Source organism: Pyxicephalus adspersus, chromosome 10 (genome assembly GCF_032062135.1).
Source record: "Pyxicephalus adspersus chromosome 10, UCB_Pads_2.0, whole genome shotgun sequence".
NCBI classification, from domain to species: Eukaryota; Metazoa; Chordata; class Amphibia; order Anura; family Pyxicephalidae; genus Pyxicephalus; species Pyxicephalus adspersus.
In genome coordinates, this window is record NC_092867.1 from 12,302,180 (window position 1) to 12,324,819 (window position 22,640).

At 38.7% G+C, this 22,640-nt stretch overlaps 2 protein-coding genes across 10 annotated transcripts in view; one reads left to right on the plus strand and one right to left on the minus strand.

Annotated features, from left to right (window-relative positions):
- Positions 1–14,390, plus strand: part of FANK1 (fibronectin type III and ankyrin repeat domains 1) — a 96,102-nt gene extending 81,712 nt beyond the window's left edge. For 3 of the 9 annotated variants that reach the window (XR_011922545.1, XR_011922537.1, XR_011922540.1), the window contains 4 exons: positions 136–338; positions 1,537–1,711; positions 4,250–4,307; positions 12,921–14,390. The gene's annotated coding sequence lies outside the window, so the exon portion shown is untranslated. Of the gene's footprint in view, positions 1–135; positions 339–1,198; positions 1,359–1,536; positions 1,712–3,532; positions 3,659–4,249; positions 4,308–12,920 lie in introns of all 9 variants that reach the window. The other 6 variants (XR_011922538.1, XR_011922539.1, XR_011922541.1 and 3 more) reach the window with 6 other exon arrangements.
- The window catches only part of ADAM12 (ADAM metallopeptidase domain 12), a 303,151-nt gene that overhangs the window by 11,995 nt on the left and 268,516 nt on the right, over positions 1–22,640 (minus strand). Inside the window, exons 14-20 of the mRNA XM_072424834.1 lie at positions 20,261–20,369; positions 19,963–20,161; positions 13,469–13,546; positions 11,205–11,313; positions 10,799–10,934; positions 8,848–8,950; positions 7,789–7,950 (exon numbers count right to left, since the gene is read on the minus strand). Coding sequence (XP_072280935.1) covers positions 7,789–7,950; positions 8,848–8,950; positions 10,799–10,934; positions 11,205–11,313; positions 13,469–13,546; positions 19,963–20,161; positions 20,261–20,369 — 896 coding nt within the window. The remainder of the gene's footprint in view (positions 1–7,788; positions 7,951–8,847; positions 8,951–10,798; positions 10,935–11,204; positions 11,314–13,468; positions 13,547–19,962; positions 20,162–20,260; positions 20,370–22,640) is intronic.

The window sequence follows — 22,640 nt, forward strand, 5'->3', positions numbered from 1 at the left end:
AACTAAAATTGTTTCTATCAGAATACAGACCTCCATTTTGCTAGGTTTCTTTGCACCTGCACTTCAATTACCAAACAATCAAAGTCAAAACTTACAGCAGGGCATTATCCTAAACACTCTTGTTCACGTTTACAGATCTGCGAGTGCTGGGAAGCAGCAGGATCAGTCAGTGAAGCACAAACGCATCTCCGGCATTTAATGTACCGCGTACACCGCTCAGAAAAGTTGTTTAATGTGTTCAGCTCTCCAGGCGAACATCATATAAACAGCTACCAAAACCACAACTTCAAGAAGAAGCTCACACAGAATAGATATGGCTGACGGCGATATAAGATCAGGTACTGTTTATATGGGGAAAAAAGACAAAAATACCATGAAATCCTGCAGAAGAGCAATAGAGCACCAATTATCCCAATCTGAAGAGCAATGATCACTGAAACAAGCTCACTCATACTGTGATATTCTCCTGTCTATGGCATTGTTAGATCCTTTATTATGGTAATGAGAGGGGTAAGGGATACTTCTGTATTCTTAAGAGGAATTTTACAACTAGAAGATTGTCACAGCTCAGCTTCACAGCACCTGTAAAGCAATATGTTTGTTATCATTAGGGCTTAGCTTCATTTGCTTCCTCTATACTATACCTGAGGCCAGGGCTGTAATTGGCATCACGCTGCCCTAGACATGTGAATTGTGATGCCATTTTGTGCAGGTACCATCCCTATGACCATGTGATTTATTTCTGCTGGAAAAAAACATGCCGTCTGCTTTATATGCAGAGTTTTTATTCAGCTCCACAGAACATAAAACGAAAGGGGAAATAAGCACCAATTGCCGGAGCTACATACGGTGCTGTGCTCTCAGCAGCCACTTCCTTCATGTTTTCTAAAGTTTCAGAATTTGCCCACAGATTTAAACAGAAGGTAAAACCAGGGCAAAGGAAAAAAAAACTAGTTTTGATATTAACTTTTTTTTTTTATTTAGTGGTTCTTCCTTCAGATTATGCAGCCAAACAAGTGAAAACTAATCGCTTCTATACATAGCATACAAAATGAACGGTCCACTTATGCTGCCTGAGCCCCTCTCTTAAAAACCACCTAAATGTAGGTGATAATTGTCCTTGTAAAAAGACAAAGTAAGGATTATATTTGCTTTACCCCAATATTTCTCATTGCTGGCTGATGTCATCTTTTTTCAGGTAAGGTCCTGTGTAATGCAGAACAGGCAAAATCTCAGAAGACATTCAGTCCAGTGCAAAAATATCTTTGCATGAGATGTCCTCTGCACTTAGCTTTCCAAAGGGTGATAAGAGAAGAGTGGCATTTTTCGCTTCTAGGCAATGCTGGTGAAAGATAGGGGTAAGATAAGTGTAACTAACTTTTATCCTTTACAGGTACATTTGTCACTTATTGTCAAATAGGAAACATTTGTATTATCATTACACACTATGTAACTCACGTGACAAAGGCTCATCACTACAATTACAGTTGTCTTAATGCATTGATCACTATGATTTTGTTTTTTTTTTTATCATAGTAACATCACATGGTTAGAAGACCAATAACAAGATTCCTGACAATTACTGGGAGATATGCTAGAGGTGTATTGAAAGCTAAATCTTAGGTGTGGGGTGCAACCACACCTGTCCTACATGTCAAAGAATAATCAGGACACGAGAAGCATTTCCTGATCTGGTATTTATTTTATTAAGGTTGGTCTGAAGTGGATAAATACATTCCTGGTAAATCAATAAAATGTGTGCCAAGTTTTACAGTAGGAGAGTCTAAATGAAAAAAAGCCTTCCCTCTGTCGGCATGCTGTACTGAATCCTCTTCCTCTCTGTAAAAGCAGTGGTCTATTTTTAGAGGTCCTGCACACCCCCTGTCTAAATTAAAGTATTACAATTGGCAAAATGCATGCATTAAAGCACTAGCTTTGACCTAGTAGGGGATGTGTCAGACCTTTGTAGAGGGACTACTTCTTAAACCCAGAGAGAAAGGGTCCGTCTCCATAGCATGCTGGCAAAGGACAAACAGGTTTTTATTGGGTTTTTGCTGCTTTCTGAAGAATGCAAACTGGAAGAATAATTGCAGCTCAATTATATTTGTATTGCTGTCTCTCTCTCTAACCTTACCTGTGCCTAGAGGTTGGTGTAAACTCCCCCCCCCCCCCTTCTTTCTATATCACAGAAATCGTCGGGTAGCAGCTGTGAAAACCCAGTGTAAAATGTACTTTTACCTTTAAAAATCTGGATGTGTTCAGTTCTAATTGATACAATTATATTATTACTTCTTTAGTATTTGCTGTTTTCCTATTGAAAAAAAGTTGACTTTTACACAGCATTTTCACAGGTGCAATTGTTGGAAATCAGTAGAATAACAAGGGTCCCTATGTTGAGCAAGGAAGTGGTATAACCCTAATTAACGTTTTATTGGTTCCTATGTCTTTCACAGTCAGAGCTGTATGTACATCGTGCAGTCTTTTGTCATTGAAAAGGATTGTGAAAAATCCTTTCCAATGACAAATATTGCACATGTGTACACAGCCTTAAGCTGCATACACACGTGCAATTATAGTCGTTGGAAAGGATTTTTCACGATCCTTTCCAACGAGAAAGGACTGCACGATGCATGAACGAGTGCTGTACATACAGCCCCGTTCTGCTCTATGGAGAGGGGAGGGGGAGAACGACGGAATGGCACCCTGCTGTGCGCTCTCCCCCTTCCCTTGCATTAGGATAATTTGTCGTCCATCATCCGTGGATCTGCCAGGATGGTCGTTCAGACGATGGACGATGGGCTCTGTACACAAGCCAGATTCTCGTCCAATATCGGCCCTGAGCCGTTTATCGGACGAAAACCATTGGACGTGTGTACGTAGCCTAAGACACAACAGCAATAAAACCCTTGTTCTAATCTTTGCCCACATGAACAACAAAAAAATAAAATGATTTTTAGGTATTAATTGTTTGTTCCCTGCAGAGGAGATTCCCCCTTACTTCCCATCCCAGGGGTAGGAGATTCAATGACAGAGATATCAGTAAAATGTTCTAATCACTTCTGACCACCCAGACTGAATACAAAAAGGTTTTTGGTTTATTTCACTTTTATTATGACTAATGCTGCTGCAGATAACATTATGTTTGCATAAAGTTTGTGGCCTGACTTATCATTGGATTAAACATCTAATGGCAGCAAAGTGTTTTTTCATTCGCAATTTGGGCCATTACAGAAGATGTGTTCTTTTTGGATCAGTAAAGACAAAGTGAAGAAGAGGTAATTCAAATGAAGCAGTAAATGTTTCCCAAGCTGTTATTGTCTTGTGTTTTCCTAGGAAAGGCTGCTGTCCGCTAGGCTATTGTCATAAACAGTGTAATCACCGGCTTCCTGCATGATAAGACTGTACAAACATATTGTGCTTATCTGCAGTTGTTTGGAGACAGAATATTAGATGCATAAAGAGGATGTATTAGATAATCATGAAGCATCTAGACATGACGAGGGAGAAAATAAAACTTATTACTTGCTCACAGCCTATCTCCATGATGGGAGCCCTGCCACTTGGCAACAAGTCTGTGCCCAGCCCAGGGAGACAGTACGAGTATTTAATGGCAAACAGACGCCTAGTGAACAGCAGCAGATGCAGTCAGCCCATGTGGGTAAATATTATTACTGGTTATCACATACCTTTTTATATGCTGTCATATTCATTAGAAATGCAAATTTCAATCCAATTCCACATTCTGTTCTAAACTATTCTCCACAGATGAAGGCATTTGGCGCCTTCCTTGCTCATTATACATGGTATGACTAGTTCTGCAAAGCAGAGGCAAAATTCGCATCTTAAAGCGCAATCCAGGCAACAAGTGATGGGAGTCTGAGAGCTAGCCAGCAAATACTGCAATTGTGCTAAACACGGGAAGTTTACTTTACTATTATGCCAGAATCCACAGAGCACCTCATAGGGTGTCTAGGAGCGTGATGGCCTCTCTGTATTTCCTCAATTGCTACTTACATGACACATACAAAGAAGATGTGAATATCGTTTGTGGCTGTGAGAAACTTTTTGTTTTTGATCAGGATGTGAAAATGAGGGGCATCTAAAGAGGTCATTTTATCAGATAGATGAAGGGGAAGTTGCAGTGGCTTCTCAATGCCATCTAATGTTTTAGGGTAGAAGACATTTGTTCTGTGATGTACCTGGCAATATTTATAATCTGATCTCCCTGCTTTTTATTTCTGTTTTACAGCACAACTAAAAAACAAGATGGAGGAAAGTTGAAGCTCATCTCCTGCTTGCTGCAAGTGGTAAATATGTCAAATCAAGCTTTAAAAATAAGCCCCCTTAGCATTCTCCTAAATGATACTGGAAGTGATTGAGGTCCTTGCAAAGTCTGTACCCTTCCCCACTGCTGATGTAATGAGGAGTCTATTTATAAAGCAGTGAATCTGACATTCACTGAAGCATTCCTTGGTGGAGAATTAATTACTACTGTTAATACACATGGACCTGATTTTCCACCAATAAATGTATGTACAGTATTTCAAATGTATACAGCAATATCTTTACCCTCATCAGTAGAATGTATGAAATGTGACCGCAAGGATGTCACACAAATTTGTGAAGTGTTTCATATTTTTACCCTCACTACTTCTCTCTATTCCAAATTTCCCCTTCTAAATATTGTGTGTTACTTCCCCACCTCCTAGATTGTAAGCTCTTCAGGGCAGGGTTCTCTCCTCCTTCTGTCACTGTATCTGTCATTTGCAACCCCTAATTAATGTACAGCGCTGTGTAGTATGTTGGTGCCATATAAATCCTGTATAATATTATAGAATGGGGCTTAGGGAGTAACAAGAAAGTATAGCTGCTCTTCTCTAAAGCTTTCCGTAAGATTTTGAAGTAGGCCTGGGGGAATTTAGTTCAAAGAGCATTTGTAAGGTCTAGCACTGATGTTGGATGAAAAGACCTGGCTTGCTATTGGTGTTCTAAACCATCTTTATGTTGTTTATCAGGGTTGAGGTCAGGGCTCTGTGCAAGCCATGGTTCCCCTTCACCAAACTATGTCTTTCATTACTGGCTTTGTACTGCTGAACTTAAATCAGATGGAGGGATTTCCACTAATGTTTGGCCAGTATACAACACTTTCTAGATTTTTGTTATGCTTCATCCCCATTTACTAGATGTGAACGTATTGTATGTGGTATGCAGTTATTGTAGAAATAACAAGCAAAACCATTCCATGATGATTATTAATAATAAATGAGTGACTTGGGACGCACTTGTACGGCTTTTGCCTTTTGTTTTCTGAAATGCATATAGAATATTAACGGACACATTTCAGTGTCACTGGAAATGTCATTGTGAAGGCAGAATACTGCTGCCTGTTTACTAACAGAACTTGTATTTTGTTGTAGCCCAGGGCCGGGAGATCTGACAATCACTTAGCATAGTGGCCGACTAAAACTAATAGGTTAACCTGCCACCATCATAGAGGTATTCCATAAATTCTCTAGAAAGCCATTATCCAGAAACATCCAAAAAGGAAGTAAATAATTAATGCAGTGCAGCAGAGGTGAGAGATGTATAAGAAGAAGTAATAATAAGATATGTATATTAAGAATATGTAAAAGATGTATAAAAATATAATTTAGATGTGATTGCTCAAAACCCATTCTTCAGGGAATTGATTGTGCAACCCTTCACCTTTCTCAGCATTAGGCTAAATTGTCAAATAAATTAGGCACATTTACCAAATCTCTGTTCCATATTGGAGCAGCATAAACCTATTGAAACCGCTGAATAAACTGAGCTTCACCTTGTGGTGCATCAACACACATTCGTTAAGGCAGACAATTCAGAATAAAGTTTTTGGTTTTAGATTCATGAATGCTTTCAAAACTGCAACCCATAATTTTATAGAAGATCACACACAAGCAATATATTGAAAAAAGTTAACTACTGAGCATATCTTCTATTTCGTCATTCTTAGGGCTGATCTGCCTCTGGTAAATTATCAGGACTAGAAGAGTGATGTGGCCATCACTTCCAAATTTAAATCAGTTAGTCTTACCCTCATGCAACCAGATACTATATAGCAAGGTGCAGAGACAGTCGCCCAATCATTAGGGTGATCCTGAAAGTGCTGAATGAAAAAAGTGACTAAAGTTTCTAGTTCCAGCAATCAGGTCTATGAGATACAAGGCTCCCTCATAACAGATTAGGCAATGTGGCACCGGTGTGTGCCCAATAAGTACATGGCACAGCAACATTCTCAGCACCCACTATGAAGCCCAAAAATTAAAAACAGTTTCAATGTTTTCTATAGGTAAAAATAAGGATTGGTGTGTTCAGAAGTAATACACAGCCTCTGGCATATTGCAAGACAAACGTATACTCATAAGCATACAAGCGGAGGATGAGCTTACCACAGCCATTGTAAAGCTCTGCAATAAAGACATTCCTTTATAATTTACAGGCTGTTCTTCCCATTTTTAAGAAAGGTCAGTTTCTAACATCCGTAAATGAGCTGTGTGGATTGACAGATTATCTTGTGAAGTTCAGCTGGCACTCCAAGAACTGGGCACTCAGCACATTGTGCTCCGCACACATCACTCTGCCACTTTCCTCCGAGCATATTCAGGCCATGCAGTGGAATCGGCTGACACTCCATAAATAAGTAATGATAATTCATAGTGGCTGGTACACCAGGCCAAGGAGTAATACAGCTTAAACAGTGCTTTCATACTTTAATGCATATATTTCTATCCCTTTTTGTTCTATTTAGGAGTATTCAGTGGAGACAAGCCCAGACAGCGTATTGTCACTGCTGAATAGTCTCTGAATTGTCATAATTCACACAAATGCTGAACTGCAAAAGAAAATGACAGCTGTGCTGTCTCTCTCTATGCTGAAGTCTGAGCCATCTCTGGACTGTACATGAACAATGGTTTAGATCTTCAGATGATTATTAGGAGCTATCAGTTCTTAGCACTTTGTTTTTAAATTTGTTTGATAATTCTGCCAATGAACAGCATGTGTGTGTGTTGGTACTTCTTAAACTTGATTCACTTGGATTAAAAAAATATTTCAAATCTTGTGTGCTCAGTCAATACAGCATAGAAAACAGTGAGCGTGTAAAAGATAACACAAAAATGCTCGAAGTAATGCAGAAGCAAAATGATGTAAGGGTGCAATACAGATCAGTTCCCAAAACACAATTTAAGGTCTCCAATGGCCACAAAGGAAGATTAAATGAAGGAAACAAAAGAGCATGAAAAGAAACATTTGGTTTTGGTATGTCTACTTCACACTTTCTCCCCCAAAACAGAACCCAAAAAGCAGTCTATACAATCACCAGGCAGTAGGACAGGTAAATTCTTGCTGCATACTTTTTACCCTAAATAAGCAATATACATTTTTCCTAAAGTTTTTAGAGTCAAAAATGACTTTACACCAAACAAATGATATGTTGCCACCAAGGCAAAGGACTAATATTACCTTCATTCCATCTTTAATGTTTATCTAGGAAAGTTCATAGAAAGTAAATGCATATAAAATATCATAAGATGGTCATAAACATTAAAGCCAGATTATTCAATCACAGTCTCAATGTAAAAACATCACTAAAATACAACCTGAAGCCCCACTCCTCACACAGTGAATGTGTAAAGTGAATGTTTGTCCCCCATTAGTGTATGGTGTAAATATTCTGTAGTTTGGGGCCGGTATAAACATTATTAGAATACCCTTTGTGTTTTAATAAATCAGAGCTCTTGTAAGACTGACCTGTACTCCTGTAGTTGGGGGTTTTGCTGGCAGTGGTCGCGCTGGCATACTTTGTATTGGAGGCCGTGGTTGGATATGCTGTGGCAACTTGTGTTCAAGTATTCCTATTGGATGGCTGATATCCACTGGATGATAGCGGGGTGGCCTGTGCATCCTCCAGTCCTGTACATAGCACAGAAAAAGATGTTTACAGAATTCTTACTTAGTAAAAGGTTATGCCCAGCTTGTTTATAGTTTTTCCATTTTGATTTGCACTTAATACCGCCGAGTTAATTTCTCTAGTAAAGACCAGAGCAGGAGAGCCAATGCAAATGCCACAGTCCATTCTTTTTCACTATAAGGAAGCCAGTCCAGGGCAAGTACCGCCAAAGCTGGGGAGAGTGCTTAAAGACAAGAAGTAGCTTGAGGAAATTACCGGCAATGAGATGCAAAAATGAAAATACAAAAACTATAAATTGTAAACTATTGTGTGTAAATTATATCTTGGGGGATTAAAACATTTTGCAATAGTTTATGATACACATTATATTAGCAAATTAAAGGCAGTTCAGTTAGAGTTTATGTATACTTAGTTGACATTTTCTTTTAGGTACAGATATATCCTGCCTGCAGTCTATATAAGGGCTTAATATTGTGCGTGGATGAGCACTGTTCTTTCAGAATTTTATGAGTTGTACTGCATTGGGGAGCTCATTTAAATCTGCAGATTACCCTAGAGAATTGCCAGCCAAGGCACGTGTATTTTCAAAAATGCATTGATTGGGCTGGTGTGGACCAGTCCTTAGAGATAGAAAACTCTATTGGATGATTCAATCTGCTGGCATGCCCACAGGTTAGATAAGGCATCCTTGGCTGAGTCATTAAATAAATCTGACAATATCTGTTTAACCAGAAAAGACAGATACATAAGCCCCCAGTAGACCTCTTGATACAGTACTAGTTCATCAGAACCCTTGCAAATAGCCACACAACCAACTTCTTTTATTTAAGCTAGACTTTTTTTGGTTTGCTGTTTCTGCTGTAGCTAGACATATTACCATCATCTTGGGTCATACACACCTCCTGCCTCTGTGAAGTCTTGCTCAGTAGGTCTTTATTCACTGTTGTGCTGCAATCTTGATTAGCTTCATTTGAGCTCCCTGTTCTTGTTGGTCTGGCTGACCTGCAATATAAATAATTGAATACAATGGAGAAGAGCTGCAATTTAGTGACACTATGAAAGGTCTCTTCATTTTTATTCACCATGGCAAACAACGAGAGTAAAAATGATCAAATACTCTTGCAGAACTGAAAATAAATATTGATTTTTTAGAAAGCCACTAGCCTGGTAAATTAGCTTTTGCAATCTGTGGAAATGTGTCTTTTATAACACCCCAGAGACTATTGTAAAGAATGGAGGTCCTGCCTAGTCACAAATATGGAAGCTTCCAGAGCACTTGACCAAAGGTTGGAGAGAGATCTCTTCAAATGACTAGAACAATCTGAAGCCACGGATCAGTTTATTCTCTGCTCAGTGTTCCCAGGCGGGTTTTTATTTTTTCTTTTGAAATGGTGTTGGGCTTTACCTAACCATACAAAGCCCAACAACGGTTTGCAAATGTTTTGGAAGCCTTTTGGAACAATGGTAGTATATGGGTAACTCCAAAACATTATCCTGGAACATTTCCCCCAGGATTTTAAAGATTGTGGATGAACATGGGCTCTGGCCATTCCTATTCTACATACAAAAAATAGAATGGTCACCACATACATATGCACTACAATGGAGTGCTGGGCAAACTATAAAAAAATTATGATTTTTGATGGCCCTAATGATTAGAGAGAATGACTGACATGCTGTAGTGGCACAGATGTCTCCTGAAATATAAAGTATTTCTGAACATGAAACAGTAAATGTCATACAATTTCACTTCATTTGTTTGAGTTCGGCTGATTTTTCAGCATTGGAAGAATTCAGTAGGTCACCTATTGTTCTGCATGTGTCCCTACCACTCTTAAGTGCAGGTTCTCCTCTAACATCCCTAGTTAATTATTTTACATTTTAAGGAATTCCTTTGGCCCATGTGGCACCCATAATTTGGCTTTGTACTGATTGCCAAAAATTCTGGCATCTCCAAGTATATAGGAAGCCAAAGCTGGATTCAGCAGGGCAGCCACCCAAGGTCCAAGGTTTTGATGGAGTTGACTTTTAAGACTAGGAATGTTTCATAGTTTATTCTGGTCAACCAATCACTAAGTAATTATTTAAGCTGCCATTGCTGAACTGATTCTAAAGAATGCCCATTGCCCGATGTAGAGCTGATCATTTGGTTCCTTTAGTTTAAGTCACACCTGAAACAAGTATAAATGTGGTAAATAGCTGAAAATCTGAGTTACATACTAATAGCAGTTTACAATCTCTCAGTGAAAGGTCCTCTTTACCAAAGTCTGTCTGTGCTACTTAAAGGTAGGAATCTGATAGTAACAACATCCTATAGTTGTATAGTAAAACACAGTTAAGACAATACACATTGGTTATATGATTACTGACAAATGGCGGGGATACAAATGGACTCCTATCACTTTTACTTTCAATAAAGCAAACAGAAGCAGCACAGTCCCACGGAAGTGGAATGCTCAGTCACACATAAGGGCTCTATCATATGAACATTAATAGGCGTGCATAGAGACATTTCACAAGACAAAGAGTAGAAGTTTACAATTGATGTAAGTTATTTTTAAACAGTGTTCCATCATATTACACAGCGCTGTACAATTAAATAGGGGTTGCTAATGACAGTGACACAGTAGGAGGAGAGGAACCTGCACAGATGAGCTATATTATATTGCAATGCAGAACTTCACTTGGTGAGCTTAGAACTACCTGCACCTTAGAACTTAGAACTACCTGCACCTAATGGTCTGACTGGTTCCTGAATTCTTTATGAATCTGCCCAGCCTCAAGAGAATAATGATCCAATAAGTCTTAAGAGTTCATTTGCAGCAAATGATCTTGTGGCCAGCTGATTACCTCAGTTTTTCAATGGTGGTCTTCTTGTTTGTATAAAGCCATCTGAATAAGGTTCTTCTTTTCAAGTAGATAGTGAAGGCAGCTGCTGCTACACATGTGATTGTTACCAAGATGGCAGCAATTAAACCTCTGTTGTCTGTAAACACAAATCAGTATGCAAATTTTAATATGTTAATTGTTGGTTTTGGCTTAAAAATATTCCTATTTGAATGGACAATTATTACCTCTACACTAAAAGGGCTGTAAAAAATGAATCTGGATGATTAAAAATGTTTTACATTATTTAAAAACAATGAAGACCGATATTCTGATACAACAGATTTGTAGAATGACAGTGGCATAAACCTTCATTTAGTGGAATGGCTCTAGCCCTTTCTACATGCCATTTAATCAGCTCATTACTTACCTGGCACTCTCATAGGTCCGCTGTCCACACTGCCGCCATACCCCCGCTTGTCACAGTATGGAGGTGCCCATTCAGCCTCACAATGGCAATTCTTTTTGTTGTTGCAAACCTTAATAAAAAGAACAGAACGCCTACTATAATTTTGAGTATAATTCTTATTTATAAACTACTACATTATGCCACATTCAGCCATGTTCATCACACCTCATCTTCCAGTAGCTGTGGTTGAAAATTCATTGCCGAGTATATTGAAGACGTTCTCCTGTCTATTTCAAGCAATACTGCGTGCCACAGCAGTGATTCAAGTGAATCAATATTTAGACTCTTCCACCTTTCAAAGTGTAACAGTTCAATGTTTGTAACGGTGTAGCATTGAAGTGTTAATGAACATTTGCTCAGGAAAATGAAACGCGCTTTGAATTTCATGATGGTTTAATTTAAAAATCCATGTTTAATAAAGTCTTTCTTTGTGATGCAAATATCTCATTTCCTCTCCTGTGAGCCGAGCATGTCCTTAAATGAATAGAAAGGATATAACTTTTTGACGAAGCAGGGTACATTTCACATGTTACTCAATACTCCGTGCTGACAATTAGCCATCTTCTGATTAGACAGGTATAATTGTCTCAAATGAGGCTATCCTGCTTGCTCAGTTTCTGGCTGTGAATACTATCATCCGCAGCAAAGTCTAATGCCTGGGATCTGTGCTGGCATTGCTGACCTCCCTATAAAAATACTAGTTACTTAGTCATCACAGAATTTGGAGTCTGTGACCCAGCACAGCATGCTGCAGCTACTCCTGATCCACATATGTGTCTGGGTCAGTAGTTTAGTTCTAAAGCCATTAGATCAGCAAGGTCACCAGGTAATGCTTAGTTTCAAAGTTCAGTTATGGAATCTTTCCTTATCTTCTTGGTACAGATTATCTTTGCATGAGCTCTTGCTGAATATCAAAATGATAAAAACTATGCTGTGTATACCTTTGGGGGAGCAATTCAACGAGCAAGAAAGAAAAACCCATCTGCTCTATACTGTTCCTTCATGTAAGAAGCGTGCTTCCAGTATCCGTGCTCCAACCCCGTCTCCCATTTTTTATTTTTACAAACATTTAAATAAAATAAACTCAGCACCCAATTGGTACTCTTTATGTATGAATGTCTCTGGGCATCTTAAATAAATACAATAAATAGACACCTGTCAAAAGAGACACAGGAAAGCTGACACTGCTCACATCCTTCTGAAAATGTTAGCTGGCTGGTTGGATGGCTTTTACATTTTTGAGCCACAGGCCCAAACAAGTGTGCAGCAAAAAAAAAAAAAAAAAAAAATTTTAAGAAAAGTCTGAATTCTTTGTTGGACTAAAGCATCAGTTAGAATTTTCAGAAAAAAGGGTTCCCAAAAAAAAAAAAAAAGCCCTTTTATAACAGATGTACTAAAATCTCGAACTGTGTTGTCCGCTCTGCCTCTGTTCTCCTCTGTTGGACTACAGAACTTCTCTCAGTAATATAGGTAGAACCCAGGATGGGCTGACACCACTGCTTGAGATTTTAAAGCAGTGGAGGCAGTGTTGTCAGCTCACTAGGAGGAACTGACTGCAGTTGTAGCAGATCTGCATGTAATGTTTTTGGGATTGTAATATTTTAAAAGACAAGACTTAGGAATGTGTGAATATATTGTAGAGATGTAACAAATGTTTTTTTCTTCTTTTTTGCCCAGATGTAAAGTTTAAAAAGAAGTTGAGAGAAAATAAAATAAGCCGAAAGAAGATGGGAAAAAAAGAAAAAAGCACACAGATAAAAAAGTGGAGAAGAGGGTAAAGGGGATACACTGAGGCCTCGCAATTGCCTGTGATTCACATTTGAAGTAGTTAGCCATGCTTACATCGTACTCCAGTATCAGGATACTGAAGGGCGTACTCGGAGGTTGAGATCTTCTCCAGGGATTTAGGAGATAAGCTTAGAGAAATGACACAAAGCCATTTCCATCGAGAAGTTTAAGTGTAATTTCTTATCGGTGTCCACATTAACAGTATATGTAAATGATCGTGTTGTAGCAGTGTAAGCTCCCTCATTGTCACTGCCAGCTCATTATCATTTCAATGCACTACTGTAGTTAATCATTTTGCCTACAATAGCTTGCCGAATTTGCCAAATGAATACGGGCTGTGATTAAACGTTCAATGTAAAGCTTCTATCATTCAAAGAGCTCACTTTCAAAGAACTGGACTTTCCTGCCAAAAAAGCAAGACAAATGAAAGTACTCACTCCATGTCCGTGGCACTTGGATGAACATTGGTGGACACCTAATATGCTGATATTCTGGCATTGACGGTTTAAACAGATCTAAGAAAAAAATAAAAAGTTAGTTAGGACGATATGAAAAATTGTATGACAGATGTAATGAGATGGCAAAACTATTAGAAAATGGTTGGCAACAGCTGTGGTCAAATAAGAGTGGCATTACTAATAACTTATCATTAGCACAGGTTGCAGATACAAAGAAAAACTGGCAAGAAAAAAAATACAATGCTAATTAATTGTAAACCTCTATACATAAACAGAGCAGTAGTGTTTTGTAGTTTGCATAAAACAGAGCATTTTCTGGTGCCCATACCATCCTACGCTCTCATGTGATTTTCTTTAAACAAGCATTAAGTCAACAAAGCATTCAATGCAATTTTCAGTGCCAATGTACACCAAAACATTCCTCCAAAAAGCTCACAGTCTAATGTCTGTGGGACACCCGCTAATTTTCTAATATACCGGTATAACTTAGTGTTTCTCAAACAATGGGACCATGGGACCCTGGGATTCCTCCATGGGTTGCTGGGGGTTCCTTGAGCAATGAACAATTTGTGACTCTCAGATCAGTTTACCAGATACCAATGATCTTTCTGGCCATCTGTAAGGGTGACATTGTTCCCACTGTGCACCATGGTAATGTACTGCAAACTGTGGAGGTGTAAAATATTGTAATATAAAGCATATTACTGTATATTGCCTCATACAAAATACGAACAAAAGGTTTATCATTGGAGTTCTTCACTTGTGTGTGACAGTCTTGACAGAACTGGTTCAATGTCCATGTATGAGAGCTCTTGGAGATGTAGAATATGCTTTTGTCTCCAGACTTATTTTTTGCATTTCTACCAATATGTGTCTAATAAAGGTCATATATAGACTTGTATACATTTTCCAGCATACTTTGACCCTCCTGCATTCACAAAACCACACTCACACAACCGCTGTAGCTATGCAAAAATTATGAAAAAATGTATATTTTGATCACATATACAATCATTTGTTCCTGTTCATACTAAACATCAATAAGGAAGAATTCCTAACAGATGGAAAAGCAGAGCGCCTGGGGAAAGATTAGCATAAACCTAGCTGGAATTTACAAACTCCTGCAGATAAAGTCCCTGATGGGAATCAAACCCTCACACAAACCCCACACAACAAACACTTGGTCATATGTTGCTTTTTTTTTTCTTGTCACAATCCATTCAAAGGTTAAAATACTTTCCATGTAAAATTTTGGCCCCTTTTACGCAATGATTGCTGTGTATTCCTGTGCTACTCTAAAAATGTGAAAAAAACATACTTCCTATGAATATTAAATAAGGATTTACTCTAACAGCGACATGAACTGATGTTAGATTTTAGGCATAGTCGGGTTCTTCTGATACCTTTGATAGCCAACACAAACATACACTTGAAGAACAAAATAATGAATTCCTTTGAAGTGAGCAATTAAAAGATGCCTTTGTATAAAGCCTTTCTACTGCGTTTGGAAAAAGAGCATGAGCCTGCTGTATTTAAATGGCCTGAAAATCAAACGTGGTTTCTTCCACTGATAGGAACATCAGTCAGTGATGCTGATGAAAATGAGTCCAGGAGGCATTATTAGCGGGAGGATCACATGATGTTGGGTCACTCAGGTTTAATCAGAGAACTCAAAGGTACGCATCCACGGGGCTATTAAATCTAGGACGATTAGAGGAAGATAGGAAAAAAAGGATTGTGTCATATTAAAACAAGAAAGGGTGCTGACCTATAAAAATGGAAACATAAATACAAGCCAAACTATTCTATTAGATCTTCATAACAAAAGGGAGGGGGAGGACCATAAATGGCAACCATAATAATTAGAAGAAAATAAGCAGGAACGGCTGAGCTCATCTACAGGAAACCCTCATTACAGATGAAAATTCTCATGAGAAGAGATGAAACACAGTTGTTACAAAGCTGACAACCCTTTTCTTTTGTGTATGCATATACTTATTGTGGTTTTTTATACTGGAATATTTATAGTCAAGAAAACACACTGAATTTGCAAAGATCTTTGAAATTGAGTAACGGATGTACTTGAAATTGCAAATGAATGCTGAATTATCTCATATATGTTTACTTTCTAAATTAATATGTACCCAACAACTTAGTAAGTAACCAAGTAATCATGTTATGAGAGAAATACAGAGCCTGCCAATGACAACCTTCTGCAAGTTCTGGTTGCTTGGCTATCTTCATGACCCTCTGGTGGCAATGCCTTTTAAGTCAACAATCTAAAACACATAGGTATGGAAAGTCGGGTGTTGAGTAATAGATTATTATTGTTTTCAAATAATTTACCTAAATAATTAACACCAGAGGTTCAGCATGGCAGCAGGAAACATTACAAGATGTACAAGGAGAAAGCTACAAGACTCCCTGGCTTTCCTTGGTTTGGTGTCCTGCCCAGACCAAAGACTTGAAGATACAGGACAATTCCTGCCCCGGTTTTAGTGAATGCTGGACAACATTATGAACAGAACCAGGACAGCCCAATATAAGACAGGGTTGCGCTGGTCCTTTTATTGCCATCACAAAATTCACCAGCACCTGAGGATGTCACACCTAGCAAGACAAAACAGTAAAGGCCTCTGTAACACTATAGGGAGAGAAATGAGGGAATATAAAGTTTAGTATATCTGTATTTTAATGTCTGCCCTATACAAATTATTTAAGATAACATAAGATGGGGCAAAGGCCATGGCTTTGCACAGTACAATATAGTGCAAATGTATAGGAAGTGCATTGTTAGAGTCGTATGTTAAGAAAACTGGGGCTGGAATACTATTGGTTTGAATGATTGAGCATTGTACCATCCTTTGTGTACTGATCTGCCTGTGGATTTTTCATTACTAGCCAAGTGCAGAAATTGCACTGACTAGTCTATATTGGACTACAATATTGAAACAAATTCAGTTTAGCTCATGGATACTTAACAACCTTCTAGAAAAAGGGCAGCGCTCCCAGCTTACTAGTCCAGTGTTGCCCTTCACTCCCAATAGAACTACATCCATGAAAAGTAAAGTCAGTGACACCATATGGGGCCAAAAATAGCAAAATAACATACTTAACAAAAGTTAGGTAAAACAGTAATGTAATTGTGTATCCTGGCAAGCTATGCACTAACATCACTTGTTATTGGTTGTCACAACAGCACGGTATCTGGAAAAATAATAAATAAAGAGTTAATGGTCGCCCAGTTATTCACACATGACACAGGCAGTATGTTTATGAATAATCCTACAGGCCAGTCTCAGCAAGTCCTCACATCATAGCATGAAGCATGTCTTATTTGTGTCTAAAATGATCACATTTTATGCTCAGCGGGGGACCAGCGCTTGAAAACATCCATCTCAAAGAAACCGAAAATGTCTATGAAAATGCAAGCCAGCACTGCATGAGGTGGCTGAAAATGTGGAACCGATACACCAAATCTGGCATTATCACAATTAATTATCAAGATGGGTGGCCGAAACAAAATAATTTGCTGAAGTGTACTGCCTACCTACACTGTGGGAGCAGCCATTGAGAAAGGTCAGCCAATGGACAGGTGGATGCAGCTTGCAAGACCTCTAGGTGACAGCGATAACGCTGAAGTAAACAGTGTTAAGGCAGAATTATTAGTTGTGTAGGCAATGCACCTGCACTACATTATGGAATGCATCATGTATTATAACAGCACTAGGGCCCTGCTGTTTCTACACACCCTGGTTTAAAGAGAAGCTAAAGCCATGTTAACAGTTTTGTAGCTTTGATATATATTCTAAAGTTATCAGCCTGACATACATAGTCCTATCCAGGTGCCTTAAAGTTTTGTTTTTTTTTTTGTTTGTTTATAGTTTGCTACAACTGTGCATATGGGTTAAAAAGTCTTCCTGGCTATAATTAAAAAATATGTGGGCTATACATTTGCTATCTATATTGCATTTATATGAATGTTGTATGTTTGTGACTCATTTCACATTTATGTGTTTTGTCAAACCCATTTTTTGCCATCATAACTGGTGGTTAGTGCTTTCAAAATCTCAATAACTGCATAAGACTACACTACACATTACCAAAACATGCACTTGACAAAGTATGCAGTATATTTTACTTCAAGCAAGTTTTTGGCAAAGCTGCTAATTCTTACTGTGAACCCTTTTAAAAATCGGTAATGGTTCTGTATGCAACTTCAAATTGTTACTGAACTGTGAATTTCCCAAGCGACCTGCAGCTAAGGACGAAAAATGTTTATTGAATTCTAAACCAAAAGTGTACATAACCTTGTAATTGCGGAGTCTGTCTGTCATCCAAACTGTTCCCCTTTTATTTTATCTGTCTCTTTATGGGGCACCATTCCAGCATATACAGGGCAGACAGTCAAAGCAGAAGATAAGGTTTCATTTCGAGCCCTGCTCTTGCAATCGTTTCCCATCAAGAAAGTGATAATTACTGAAGGAGTAATTGGACGTTTTAATGCATGTTGTCACCGATCAGCAGCTGCCAAATGTTTCCATTAGAGAAACAAATGTTTACAAATTCAAGACACCTATTAAAAAATAATAATGTGATGTAATGAGTGGTTGGTGATGGCGGGGAACACAAAGCAGGTTCACATTTAGCCATCTGGACAGTGCATGGGTCATCTTATGGGCTCTCTGGACAGGGACACTAGAGAGATATGAACTCTGGGTGAGAACTCAGAGACAAAAAAAAGGTTTTCCTTGCCAATATACACAGGCCGGATCGCCTCCACTCGAGATAGCTGAAGAATTAAACAAAATGTTGGCTTACAGTCTTGAATATCCACTTATCAGTATTTATCCTATCACTCCATCTACGCCCTGTACTCGCTAGAGGGACTCTGATGCTGTAAAGCTGCATATTTGCTGTGATAAGCATGTTCATATTTAAGAGATGAGTATGACTTATATGTTTAATCCAGGAATTCTCTGGTAACATATCACAACCTTTTAAATCATTATTGAGATTATACTCTGGAATGTTACGCTAAGGGACAGGCAAATGGCCTGTTACTAAACTAAAACTGAAAACTGTAGAATTTTCATCAGCATTATTTTAAAGTCTGCAATAAATTGCTTATTGTCCACAAGTCCTATCAGTTCCCAACTCCTATCTAGGTAAAAAGTCCCATTAATTTTCATAGCCTGGACAATGCAAGTCATACTCCCAGACCACATTCACACCACATAATCTTCTGCAGGGACAGCAGATATATTAATGCATAAGGCCCATAGAGTTTAAACCAAACAGTTTGTTTCAGACTAAGAATTATTTTTTTTAAATTAAGGTTTGTGATACAGTTGGAAGCTTTCACTTGCTGTCCTTAAGACACACTGCCGGATTTTCTCCTACTTCCTGTTGTCACTACAGCAGGTGTCTCCACTGGTGATATTCATTTATCTCCTGTTTTTGTGATACCTCTGGAAATCAGATTTCCCCTTTCCTTCCAGGTGACAAATGGAAAGGGTACTTGGCTTTAGGTATTTGACGTTAAAGCATAATGACCCAGATGAAAACACAAAAATGTTAGACCTTTGTCTGTTATGCCACTACATGGGACTCCTGCAACACACAGGCATTATTAAGGTGATGGATGACAAAGTATAGCCACAGTCTTAAAGCTGAACTCCAGGCAGATATAAAAAATAGAAATTATTGCAGCTCTGTGACCATAAAATTAAATTTTTGTAAATGCAAGCATTTTAAATACCAGAATTTGACTTGCTATCAGCCTCTTGCAGTCCCTGTACACCAGATTTCAGAGAGAGGGAGTGAGAAGCACAATAATGAGCTGAGGATTGAAAATGCATACCGATAATAGGAATCACTTTGCTGCTTTTCATGGCACTGTACCATCACAGTGTGGGGAAGATACCTGTAGGTGAAAGTTGAACCAAAGCGGAACTTGCCTGCAGGTCAAAGCTGTGGAAATCTCAGGACTGGGTATACAGACATGCAAATCCTTTGGCAGATGAAAGAGATCTCATATATACATTGATCTGCTGGAGTTCAGATTTAAAAGAAACTGGTCACAATGAAAATATTGAGGTTGCCATTGCTGTAAGCTCTCCTGAGCTTCTATTTGTCTGTCTGTCATGCTTGCATTTGTAAAATTGTACCCCATCCCCATCCCAATATGTAAATTTCTAACACCACCAGTTTACTTTAAGCTTGTTCTGGAAGACATTTAACAATTGTGATGCTACAGGCCTCCTGGCTTTTCGGACAGGACTCCGATATGACAGAGCAATGAAAATCTCAGGACTAGATGGACAGAAATCTGTATAATTTGACAGGTACAACTCCTTCCTGATTTATATTTTCCCTCTGTTGTTGTGGAGTTCACACTGTGGAGTCCAGCTTTAGATTTGCACAATGATAGTAAAACACACTGACTGATTATCTCAGATATACCCAGTTACCTTTCCATGGCCGCATTTTGTGCCTGTGAGAACGAGCCCCGGATCCGGCATGTCGTCCCCCAGGTACACGTGTGTGCCACGGCACAGGATTTTGCCACCTTCCTGCAGGGGAATATTTGTCTCAATAGAAACAGCATTTGTGCCAATAACAGGACGGCTGGCACCACCTTGGCACTGAATCTTCCCACACTTGGCATCTCTAAACAATAAGAGAAGGAGATTAGTTTTGCATCATGAAATGTTAAAATGTCAGAGATGCATTATTATCTTGTAATCTAATTATGCAAGGTAAGGATACCTGCTTTCACATTTCATAAATGATCCTGATGAGTCCTTCCCACAGTTCCCATATGGATCTCCTGCAGAGTTCACTCTCTCAAAACAGATCCCTGGAGCTGGCTTTGCACCTGAAACAGGAAAATCCCAGATGTGTATTACTTAAACCTGAAATCCAACTTAGGAAATATGTAGCCTTGTAGATGAGGAATAAAAAAAGCAGATTTTGCTAAAATACTCGTTTTAATGTGAAGCTGCCCCCCATTTAACACACACATGTCCTGTAGCTAGGATCATACAACCAATGCCAGGCTCTATTGCTGTGCTCACTTCTGACAGTCTAACACAAAACATGCATTAGGCGGCAGCAACTTGCCCTACACCTTCCCCTTCTCAAAGAATGTTCATGGTGGGACAATGTGAAAATGCTCTTACATTTTCCAGTTAGCAGGCCGGGGGGGTAGGTCATTGACAAAACCTGAAACCTAGGTAGATCTGTAAATAAAATGTATGTGTGTGAATCATATGTGGTGAATATTATATTGACTACTGTATCCCAATGAAGATGCAGCGGAAGGAGCTCATGGAGGTGCTGCTTCTCTACTATACAGCCAGAAGCTTGGTACAGCGAGGTGACCAGACTTAATTAGCAAAAAATCAGGTCACTGGCCCAGTTGTTCTGTGTAAATCACAGCACTGATCTATTGGCAAGTAAAGCAGCTCCCATAAATATATATTTCAGTTTTGTATTTAGTTGTTGCTCAGGAGTTCAGCTTCCAAATGAATATGCCCCCATTGTAGTTAATCACATTCAATTGGAGCTGTTCTTGTAATGTTGAGGACATTTCATTGCTTTTCCAAATCACATTAAAATACCTCAGTAAGCAATGAAACATTCTCAACATTACAAGAAGTCCAGTTGAAGGTTGAAGGTTAGATGCACCGTGACCTTACTGAAGGAGAACTTTTACAGACATATGGAAAGAAATATAAAGGTCACCATTGATTGGAATCCTATGAAAATGTTGTTTGTCTGGTCCTTACTGCCCTCTAAGCTTCCCCAGAACAAGCAGGTGGGGAAGGCAGGATAGCCAGAGCAGGGCATAACTACTAATATACTACACATACATACTTAGGTTGGTGCCTCAGAAAAAACTCAAGCTATTGAATCATCAGTAAAACCAGGAAATCAGCATTGACATATTAGGAGCACAGGAATGGTGGATTCCATCATTCCTTAAATGTAGTTTTCTTTTAATTGTGGTAAAGACAGCTGAGGTCACTAACCTGTTTGGCTGTTGGGTTGAGGGTGCCTAGATCACAGGACTGGCTGAACTCTAATTACAATTTTCCTGGCAGGAAACAGTTCACATAATGGTATTTCAAATGTCTATTTAGCTTTAAACAAAGCTAAAATTTTCTGCTCTCTGAAAGGACTAGCATGGTAAAATACATTATGTGTGCTCGGTGGATGAGGTGGAGTTTAGCACTTCAAAGGTTTTATGTCTACAAGCTACAATTATGAGCTACATGCAATGACTTTAAAGTACAGCTGACACAACAGGTCTGCTGGTCTTTCTGAAGCATCAAGCAAGTACTATTCTAAATGGATCCCCATACATCTTTCTTAAAAAAAAGAAAAATAATTGCAAAATTTGCAGGCACGGTAATTGCTAGATTTTACTAACACTGGTCCTAATGTGTTGTTTTTTTTCCTTGTCCATTCACAGCCATGTTAAATGCTGAAAAGTAAATCAGCATAACATTTTCATGAGGCTTTCAAGCTATTCTGGTGCTTGTAGAGGTCACCAAATAAACTCAGACATGTGAAATGTATAATTTGGCTCCATTAAAGCTGGGGAACGTCTTGTTCTTGTACTTGCCCCCCCAGAGTTTTCCCAGCATGCACTCAGAGATAATAGGGGGGCTTGAAAAAAAAATCCGAAGTAAGCAATGAGAAACAGCTTAAAATTTTATACCTGGAAGTGCAAGATCTACAATAAAGAATTAAAATAGTTAGTAGTGGTAGTGGGGTTGTTACATGAAGCAATCGAAAATGCCTGGGCTGCTTACAGTGGGAAAACTGATCGTAAAAAGTTGCTGCGAGCAGTAACCAACTTTACCTTTAATGCAGCACCCATTCTATATTTAATACCAGATTGTCAAATGGCAAGAGAAAAAAAGCAAACTTTAAAACAACAGTTGGTTTGCTACAATAAATCATGAAAATACAAGAGAGAAAGTCTAATCACTCAGTGCATATAAAAAAAAAACAACAGAAGGCTTCTAGCCTCCTGGCCAAAGGTTTCTTGCATGGAGTAATTCTTGGCTTAGGCTCTAACAGCATTTACATCACACCTTTTAATCAGGACCTTCTGTGTTCTGCCAGGTAGGTGTCTAAA